The 10,294-nt window shown below is 39.0% G+C and overlaps 2 protein-coding genes and 1 non-coding gene across 5 annotated transcripts; 1 reads left to right on the top strand and 2 right to left on the bottom strand.

The window, feature by feature from the left end:
• Positions 1-231: 231 nt before the first annotated feature.
• Positions 232-3,901, top strand: LOC131322610 (uncharacterized). The gene is made up of 4 exons (XM_058353993.1): positions 232-516; positions 2,625-2,728; positions 3,360-3,489; positions 3,579-3,901. Exons 1-4 carry the CDS (start codon positions 403-405, stop codon positions 3,615-3,617), a joined length of 387 nt encoding a protein of 128 aa, XP_058209976.1. The 5' UTR covers positions 232-402; the 3' UTR covers positions 3,618-3,901.
• Positions 3,902-4,227: 326 nt separating this feature from the next.
• LOC131322595 (PGR5-like protein 1B, chloroplastic) lies at positions 4,228-9,020 on the bottom strand. 3 transcript variants are annotated; one of them, XM_058353966.1, is made up of 8 exons: positions 8,685-9,020; positions 7,127-7,189; positions 6,947-7,033; positions 6,713-6,767; positions 6,299-6,535; positions 5,240-5,313; positions 4,991-5,089; positions 4,228-4,499 (listed from the first exon to the last, which is right to left on the bottom strand). In XM_058353966.1, the coding sequence occupies exons 1-8, from the start codon at positions 8,916-8,918 to the stop codon at positions 4,407-4,409; spliced, it is 942 nt and encodes a 313-aa protein (XP_058209949.1). In that variant the 5' UTR covers positions 8,919-9,020; the 3' UTR covers positions 4,228-4,406. The 3 variants fall into 3 exon arrangements, with proteins under 3 accessions (XP_058209949.1, XP_058209963.1, XP_058209956.1); XM_058353980.1 differs by lacking the exon at positions 6,713-6,767 and having other exon boundaries at positions 6,299-6,419; positions 8,685-9,019; XM_058353973.1 differs by lacking the exon at positions 6,713-6,767 and having other exon boundaries at positions 6,299-6,530; positions 8,685-9,017.
• A 622-nt stretch (positions 9,021-9,642) lies between these two features.
• TRNAG-UCC (transfer RNA glycine (anticodon UCC)) lies at positions 9,643-9,714 on the bottom strand. The gene has a single exon. It is a non-coding gene; the product is annotated as a tRNA-Gly (tRNA).
• Between the last annotated feature and the right edge of the window lie 580 nt (positions 9,715-10,294).

Below are 10,294 nucleotides of genomic sequence, written 5' to 3'. Positions count from 1 at the left end.
CAAAAATGGAAGGCTGGGGTAAAAGAAAACAAAAAGGAAAAGGGAAAAAGGTAAAAGAAAACAAAAAGGAAAAGGGAAAAAGAAAACAAAAATGGAAGGCTGTGGGGGGAGGGGGGCCGGGTAAAAAGAAAACAAAAAGGAAAAGAGAAGGAAGGGGGTAAGGGGTAAGGAGGTCAATGGGGTGTGGGGCCGGGGGGGTGGGGTGTCAGGGGGGGGGGAATAGCAATTTTCTTTTTTATTCCACTTTTACCACAGACAACTGACGATACTCTCCTCTCCATCGATCGTATCGAACCCTCTCTCTCTCTCTCTCTCTCTCATCACGAACCCTAAATCGTACTCCGATTGAATCTGCTGAAGATTTGCAGATTTATCGTGTCAGAAATTAATCGGATTCTGAGTATGAAAGAGAAGAAATCGGTGAAGTTCAATCTTCAGCAACAGCAACACCAGAACGGTCACTTGTCTCCCTTCAAATTCGCCAAATTGTTAGATCCAGAGGCCTCGTGGGACAAGGTTCGGACTTTTAACTCTAGGTTTTTTTCAGAATATCGATGTGTATCATTGTTAGATCCAAATTGTTAAATTGATTGCTCTGTGTAGATTTTACTATAGCTTAAGGTTATGGTTGAATGATGAAGCATCGATCGCCATCGATTATGCCCTTGAATTCTTGTCTTTCGCCCTTTTTGGGTAAGATATTAATGCGGAGATGGAGTGTTTATATGCTTGCAATGCATGGGAAGCTTCAAAGCCATGTACAAAAGTAGTAGTAGTAATAGAGTGGGAGTCCCAGTTTCCTGAATTTGCTGCTGTAGGCTTTCTTGTATCTCAGAATAGAATTCAAATTGCTTAGAATGCAATACCCAAATGTAAGAATAAATGAAACAGAGAGTTAGGCTCCGTTTGTTTGGACTTATAATATTATCCCCAAAAATGTTTTGCTAAACTTTTGGTGTTTATTTGTATAAAATCTGGTAAAATCTTTTCCAAGTAAAATGTTTTACATGAAATCGGATGAAATTGACTTACACCCGCTTCTTGGTAAGTGTTCTTCACTGCTTAGGCATGGACATCCCAAATAAAATGAGTAACAACCAAACACCAAAAATTAAAAGCTAACAAATTTGTTTTCCACAAAAATAGTTTTCATTATAGATAATTTTCATGTAAAATGTTTTACATGGAAACAATCGGAGCCTTAATGTGAGAAGGAAGAATGTATTTCAGAGGATTAATCCATAAAATAAAAGAAGGCTTTGAGTACTAAGCAAACTCCGTCCTAGGCCTCCTTCTAGTCTAACTTCCTAGGTGGTGGCATGACAGGCTCAAAGCCACTCACACACAGCAAATCCAGCAGCAGCCGCAAAAGCAAGGGGGTAGGGCTACGTTCACAATTCTGCTACATAAATGTAATCTTTAATGCTCCTGGTCTTTGGCTTGCCGTCGAAACAAGCAGCCCTAGGATGGCGCGTATACCTTTCCTTTTCTGTTCTTCGATCCTGTCTTTTGCCCCCTTATCGCTTTCCTCCATCTCATCAACCTTTCCATTCATTTTTCAAATGGAAAAGCCTTTACTTGTTTCCCAAAAAGCCACCCTCAACAGCTGGGGCAACAACTATTCTCTAATATGAACTTGAAGCTGACATGGGTTAAAGAAATGTCGAGATATTGTTCAACTGCCTTTGTGACCGGACGTTTACTGGAGGAATAACCTTTTGATCTTAAAAGCAGTTCACATTGAACCACCACTTAAAATATCCGGTTAGAAAAGACTTGATGCAGGTGGATTTTTCTTCTTCTTAGAAACTAATAGGAACATGCGGAAAATCTATCGGATTCAGGAAACCCTCTATAAGATTAGTGTGCTTATTCAATCCTCCTATTCCTGATTTTTTGAATTTTGAATTCACTTGTTTCTTCACCTTCTGCTCATAATCCTATCAGATTCAGGAAACTCTCTCTAGTCGATCAATTTTCTTTATTCAATCCTCTTATTCCTGATATTTTAATTCACTTGTTTCTTTGTTTTTTCTTGACTTCATATTCCCGTGTATCATGCCATGTCATTTTGGGTCTTGAAACTATTGTTCCACGGGGAGAACCGGAGAAGTATAGAGTCATAATCCCTTTGGTCTTGCTGACATCTGATTAAACATCATTTTAGAAGGTTTGAAAATCAGTCGACTTTTGAAAATGCTTGACAGGTCATGTTGAAAACCTGGTTATTCATTACTTACTTATAAGCCCTTGTAAGCAAATGCTACAGGCCTGGTAGCTTTGTTGCGTGAAGCTGTGAACAGTTAAGGTCTTGCAAAGGAGCAAGTTTGTGCTGCTGCTACTTGGCGAAGTTTGAGCATGATATATATTCTCAATACTTGACTATGTTTGAGATGTGTAATAATTTCAAATTGAGTTCCTAATTTCACCTTCTACGTTAGGCAACAAGAACATATAGTTAAGACCTTTAAGCTCTAGCGAAATAATAAATGCCTAGAGTGATAGTATTGGGAACATTTTGCAGCTACAGTATCCTTGTCTAGTGAACTTTTCCTTCTTTTTTACTATTACCGAATGGGTTTGATTTAATGAGTTATTCACTATGGAATTCAACTCTTCTCCAGGACCAATTAGGGGATGTATTGCATTGGATACGACAAGTGGTGGCCCTTGTTTGTGGGTTGCTATGGGGTGCCATTCCTTTAACTGGGGGCATATGGATTGTTGTGTAAGTTCCTGCTTCGACTCCTCCAGCCATATCTTGACAAGATTTCCAAATTGTTGCAATTGCTTGAGAAGATATACATCATTTTTCTATGAGTTTCTTGTGGTATAGGCCGGGGCCCTCTATTTTGGAATTTCATCCCCAGTGACTTAACGACTTTTTATGGGCGGCATACCTGGTTGTAAACTTTATTGGTGACATGGTCTTGCAAATCTTGGAGTTCTTTTTAGTGTGAATTGCTTTGCTTATTGCCCTGCTTTTAAGAAATTGTCATGCTCCGAGATTTGCATGTGTGGGAAAAATCATTTGAATGTTTTACATCTCAGTGGAAAAATGTCTATTTTGGTTCCCTGAAGTTTAAATGGTTCTCATGGGTCTAAAGGTTCTGGTGCTTGATAGTTCCCTCCAAAGGACCATCTGTAGGAGATAAAGTAGAAGTGTGGGTAACCTGATTAGCCAGCTGAAGACCTGCTTTCCCATCGCAATGTCTCTTGCTGCTTGTCAAGTTTTATTGGAAGGGAATTTGGCTGTTTGTTGATATACTTTGTCTGTCTTCAAATATCATACTTCCGATCAACCTCTGCTTTTGTATATGCAAACATTCCATGATCACTTTTAATATCACTTTGCTCAGGTTCCTGGTGTTATCCTCCGGGATTATATATGGTTATTACGCGATGATACTTAAGATTGATGAAGAAGATTTTGGTGGCCATGGAGCTCTCCTCCAAGAGGGGCTTTTTGTTTCTGTAATGCTCTTTCTGGTATGTAATAACATCTTGTTCTTGCTGTTGTCTCTCTTACAATTTCATTTGATGCTTTGTGTAGCTTACTCTTCTGCTCTTTTCATCAGCTTGCATGGATTCTAGTATACAGCTTGGCGCACTTCTGATTTGTTGGCTTCCCGACTTAGCAACCCTCATCCTCTCTCGCAGAACCATAGTTATCTAGCTTTGTTGTATGAGGCTTCAGCTTACTGTCCTGACTACAATTTGGAAATTTGAAAATCTCCAATAGTTAAGTTTTCCATTTCATTTTACGACTAGATTCGGGAGTGCATGGATGGGTTTCAGATCATAGTAGATACTGTTTCCTTGACAGTTACTCTTTTAGCATCCCATAAAAAGTGGGAGATTTTGCTCTGTATTGCAATTAATCAAGTTTTTATTTGCATTATCTGCGTCGATATTTCTCATGGCAGTTCAACCCATATACGCATTACTTTCAGAAGTTTGCTAATGGGTAAGTCCATTGGACTACAACTGTTTCTGTCCTGTTTTGTGGTTTCGGTGCCATGGTCCCTGAATTTGGATGTTGCACTGATCTGTTAAACCTGTTTTCACAATTTTGATGAATGATAAGCAAATTAATTCAGTATAAACACCACCCATCAAATCTCTTCTCTTGGCACTCTGTGACAAAAGGAACAAGAAGAACGCATGATTTTGACAACCGGAAGCTTCAGGATCATGATTTTGAGCTGGGATGGACGCTTAGAAGAGTTGACTCAAAACTGTGCGTAATACCAGACACACAAACTTTGTATTGATTAGAGATCAGTACTTCTTTTAGGATTATTACAATTTCCAAACAGGAGAAAAATGCGAGACAAAGAATCAGGATATGGTATGCAATTCTAGGGATCACATTAATCATGTGGAGCATCAACTAGCCATGCATCTTACTTCCATCTTTGATGGTGACTCCTGCCTCTCTGTTTAATCAAGTAAATTCGCCCATAAACCAAACGTCTACCCGGAATTGAGATGGATTGCTGTACAATAAAATCATAAAAAAACCCACGTAAGCAATGATAATACTTGGGGCTTGTATGTATTATAGTTCCAAAATGAAAATCGGGTCAATTTCACACTAGAAATGCTCGCTAGACTGCAATTTGTGAACTGTACTGCTGACCATATGATGTTCTTGGTTTCAACACCATTCAATGACCCAATAAAATGTATCACAAAAAATATGCAAAGGATTGAAAGATACACAAAAACTACCAAATCAAATGATGAAATGTACCGTATTTTTGTTCTTTTTATGCATAAGAACAACCACGTTATCGGCTATGGCCCTTCCTATATAGTAGGAGTATATACTTGCTTCATCTCCTCTCAATGTTACATTGGTTATTCTCCTTCCTAATTGCTTTTCCTAACTCAACAATTGAAAGCTTAATCAAGTTCGTGAAGTATGCATTCTCTAACAAGCAAATACGCATCCTTTAACATGCAAATACAAGCAAACTGCTTTTACCTCAACCTTGGTGCGGAATTCCAGAGAGCATTCACACACATGACAATCTGCTCTATGGGGGGAGTAATTGGACTGATTCGATCTTGCAAATCCAAACACCTGCAAGGGCTTAAAGCTTTGAGGACAATGCATTGAAAGTTGATCCATACGGGACATGACTGGAAAATCTATACCAAAAAGTAGAACCAACTCTAAAGTTATAAGCTTTGGAAAATTCGAAAGAAACAAGCTTATTTGTGATTGAACAACCTCCTCCCCACAATTTGGGCAAGCTCCCTTAACTGCTACCAAGTCATTCCTCCAAAGCCCTTCAAGCGCTTTAACTGCAAGGAGTTTTCAAATGAAGCGTGACATTAGGATGATAACAACACCACAAAATCGCCAGTTATTTGCTGCTTTCCCAAGCAAACCATATGTTACCTCAGTTTGCTCATTTTCTGATAACTGGCTAAGTTATACTACAGACCGAAACACTAAACCAGAGAGGCTTGGCTTAAAATTGCTTGAAATGTTAGCTTATGGTTATGATCTGTGACAATGGGGAAGGGCTTTTCAGCTGGTGGTACAACATACACTCCCGTTTAAAGAAATTTTTTAAAGCAGTACACTTAACATACGTCGTAGTTGGAGGCTCCCCGATTGCATTTATTCTTTGTAACAGTTTTGGTCTACTTTGGTTAGTTTGTAGTTTTTTTCTGCTCCTTTTCTTGTACCCTGGAATGGGATCTGTCTATAGCAGAATTTGTTCATACAGGGGTACGCCCCTTTTAGTTCTGTAATGGTTCGAGCTTAATCAATGAAATGTGCTTATCAAAAAAAAACATATGTCCCTCTAAAAGATTTCCTAGCCATTCAGAATAACAATGCAAGATCTGTCGTTCCCCCTTTTCTGTTAAGTAGATCTGTTCCTGTCAATGAAATTTCGTAGTAAATTCAGCTATTTTCTTCAACCTTACAGTAAACTGACTTTGACTTTGGATGCCATGATATGGAACGATTTGGGCTTACTAAATCTAAGTGAACAGGTAGCAAGTAGCCCTGGACAGAGCTCAATGGGAAAATAGGATTCATGTAGCTGACCCTAATTGATTGGGACACAAGACTTGGTTTGGTTTGGTTCTTCAAACTTATTTTGTCCCCCATAAAGACACTACAAAAACTGAGGATACAATCCCTCAATGAGACTCACGTTCGAGACTCATTTAATTACTTCTAAAAGATTCGTGTAATTTTTGATAGAGCCAAAGTTTTAGACAGTATAGAAAGCTTAGATAGATATGTACCAGTAGGAGGCCAAAAGATTATTACCAGAAGCTGATGCAATTGGATAACCAATCACAGACCCCAATGCCATAAAAAGCATGCCGTTCAATATGGCAAGGAACTGAGATGGCTGGCTGCTGTAATAATATCCGGAACTAAATGCATCCTGATAAGCATGACCAATACTGTAGATTACGGGGATGAGGCATGCTGAACTTCCAAAACCAAGAAACAGGAGCCATACACCTGCTAGTAGAAAGACCTGTGAAGGATCTTCCTGCCCTACATACACGTCATTAAATCTTCAAGGGGATAACAATTGAATGCGCTTGTTTACATATAAAGTACTACATTCAGAATATCAGATACCGTTGTGGTCAACGAGATAATAGAAAATGGAACTTTCAATGTCCTTGGATACATTGGAAAGCCAAAAGAAAAAAAAGAAAGTGAAGTTACATAAGGGGAACAGTTGCAGGAGAGTGTTCATTCTTTTGACTCTGGACAAAAAACCCTATCAAAATATAGTCACTGATCATTTGCTTGAAAAAGAGGCTGATGAGAAACAGCACAAGACTAATACCACACATATTTTTACGACATATAGGTTGGGATAATATTGCCTTATCATCAAATGCAACACAACTGTAACTACATGTATTTGTATAGAAAGCAAGGTTGGAATAAATTTACCTCAGCATCAGCATATGTTGACTGCCTCCTAAGGCTGCAACGTGGGTATTTGACAACATACTTTGAACCATAAGACCGTAATTTCAACTGTTCCAGTTGCGTAAATATATGAGTTCAATGCATAACGAGTCAAAGACCATGTTATTGTAGCTAAAGGTCATCTTAGTGCATAACGTTTACCTCTACTCTATCGAACATGTCATCAACTATTAAAGGATTGCCACTGTAATAAGCATCCCGTGCCTAGGACAAGAACAAGAAATAAGAAACGAGAGAAATGAAACTGACAGAGTAAGAGAAGGAGAGAGAATTAACATGTTGAATTCTATTCATTAGGATTATCTCTTTAGTGTGGCTAGTTTAAGCCTTACCTGTTAAACAACTTATTCACGAAAACTCAATCCATTTCGCTATTAGGTCTCGTAAGGCTAAAAGCAACCTCACGAATTCCTCAAAAGTTAGCGCTTCTACAAGTAGACCCATTATTAATCCATCACTGAAGGACTAATTTCTCCACAATGTGATATGACTTATATCATCAAATACAGTTTCTCTAGTTTCTGAGAATTCGTCAATTGCTTGTAGATATTCAGTTTGGACATGCCATTTCTAGTTTAACGACAAATGAATATGTTGAAACAGCAACATAAGGATTACTTGACAGACTAGTTGAAAAACATATTCCAGACTTGAGCGTAGCTATGTAATGTCAGTGAAGCCATAAGTTATGAGGCCACAAAGAAAGGACATGCGTGCGGTATAAGTCAAGTCACAAAATGTGTGTGCATGAGCGGGTAGCGTGGAGGCATCTCTTGAAAACGTTACATACTACTAAAGTTCACGATAGCGAAGATTGAGAGGGAGAGAGCGGAACTGAGTCCGTAAGCAGAGGGTACTACTGAAGGATACACATATGCACATAACCATGTAACATCTTTTATTATGCGCTTCAACACACTTCGACAACACTAGTAGAACACTCATCTACTAACTAAATTACATTCTTCAGAAGATTAAAATAAAACTAAATTAACACACACAGACACACTCTTTCATCATATTAAAGCACACAATTAGATCCCACTTTTTAAACTTTTCGCCATACAAGGCACATTGGAGACAGCCTACGGGATATCGTATACGTGTATATAAAGTTTTTTTTTTTTTGGATAAGCACTCCTTTCATAAAAGCACGAAACACATTACAACCTCTTAGGGGGCATACCCCTGCTATACAAAGAATCACACTATGCACTAAATCACCATACTATATCTATACAGCAAGGACATAACAAAACAAAACTATTGATATCGTATACATGTATATAATGTTGTATGTATATAACACTAAGGGATTGGTCAAGTGATCTTGGTAGGACTTAGGGGTTAGGGGTTTGCTCCCTCCTAAGGTCTCAGGTTTAATTCTTCTTGCTAACAACTCTTGGGGCACCTCACCGTACACGAAAGCGTGTGAATTGGATGTTGGAGGGGCTGTAGGATTAGTCTAGGGTGCACGCAAACTGGCCCGAGACACCTTGCATCACACACACACTAAAAGAAGAAGCTGTATGAATACAATTCGACATTACAAGCATCTCTCCGATAAATTGCCACAAAGTACTTTCTATTCTGCTAAAACAAATTTTTTCTCCAATCACCAATCGACGAATCAACAAAATTAAAACACGAATTTGAATCCCAATTAAAAGCAACGAAGTGGAAGGTAAAACGAGGAAACCTGGCGATAGAGAGCTTCTAGGGTTTCTTTGCGGGCAGTTTCGATGGGGCCGACGAAGATACAAGACGGCCCCTCCGCCCGCGGGTCCCGCTCGTCCCGGGTGAAGACGCCGTTGTTACTCTTCGTCGATATACGGACCGAGAACGGGGCTCCGGTGCGGTTGCTTCGGGCCAGCTCGATGACGGCGGACCCGATCACGTGTGTCGTGGCGGAGGTGCTTGCGCCGGTGGCCATCTACGCCTGAGCTGCTGCTGGTGGTTACTTGTTACGTTACGAAAGAAAACGTGCGGCTGAAACGAGTCTCGGCCACGAGTTTTATAATTCTGGGATATTAGTATTAGTGAATTTTATGACGAAAAAGCCCTCTGAGGTTGTGGTTCGTTTCAGCGCCAAAATATCTTTCCTGTGATTGGTGATGCTCATTTGTCTTTTTCTGAATTGATAGCAATAATTCGTAAATACTCTAACCGATATCAAATTGAGATGATTTTTTAGAGGATCATAAAAAAGTAATTTGAATAAAATAAGTGATTCCGATCATTTTTGTGGGATCCGAGACGGACGCAAAATCGATCTGTGCACAGCTGCTTCACAGCCTTTTCTACTTCGATCATTTTTGTGGGACCCGAAACGAGCGCAAAATCAATTCGATCTGTGCTCGGCTGCTATACAGCCTTTGCTGTACCTGTAGCATGACTAATTTGTTTTGAATAAAAAATAAATAAGTGATTCCGAACATTTTTGTGGGACCCGAGACGGACGCAAAATCGATCTGTGCGCAGCTGCTTTACAGCCTTTTCTACTTCGATTATCTTTGTAGGACTCGAAACGAGCGCAAAATCAATTTGATCTGTGCTCGGCTGCTATACAACCTTTGTTGTACCTGTAGCACCACTAATTTGTTTTTCAAAACAACAAAAAAAAAAAAAAAGGGAGAACAAATGCAAAATGTTTGCTGTGCGTTTGCCGGGAGTCGAACCCGGGTCTATTGCTTGGAAGGCAATTATCCTAACCGTTGGACTACAAACGCCCGCTTGAGTTTGCAACTGAAATATTAAAAATATATCTACTTGCTTTGTGTAATCCAATAACACTAGCTTTTTTTTTTTTTTTTGATCCTCACAATAACACTAGCTGGACCAAAGATTTTGGACCCGGCTAAATATAATTGCGAATTTACTATATGTAGCCAATTCATAAAAGGGAATTCCAAAATTTCCTTTTATGAATTGACTACATGTAATAAATTCGCAGTTGTATTTAGCAGCATCCAAGATTTTAAGGGAAGAAAAAGAAAAGATGAAGTGAAAATATATAAGCTACAACAACAAATGCATGAACCAAATATACCCCATAAAAAAAAGAGCTAGTTAGAACCAACCCTTTAACCGGAGGATCCAGTTTAAACCATTCTTTCGACCTTTTTCATGTCTATCGTGATACGTGGAATCGTTCATTTTTGGCAAGGTTGATGTCGATGTTTCACATCAAATTGGATCAGTTACATCTTAAATCTCATTGAGCTCTATATAACATATCTCATTCAAGACTTGAAATGTCAAACTTTAATTTGTCGTTTTACATAAGAGGAATGAAACGTAGACATGTTT

The sequence above is a fragment of the Rhododendron vialii genome, chromosome 1a, assembly GCF_030253575.1.
Source record: "Rhododendron vialii isolate Sample 1 chromosome 1a, ASM3025357v1".
Lineage (NCBI taxonomy): Eukaryota > Viridiplantae > Streptophyta > Magnoliopsida > Ericales > Ericaceae > Rhododendron > Rhododendron vialii.
This window is presented reverse-complemented; position numbering and strand designations above follow the sequence as displayed.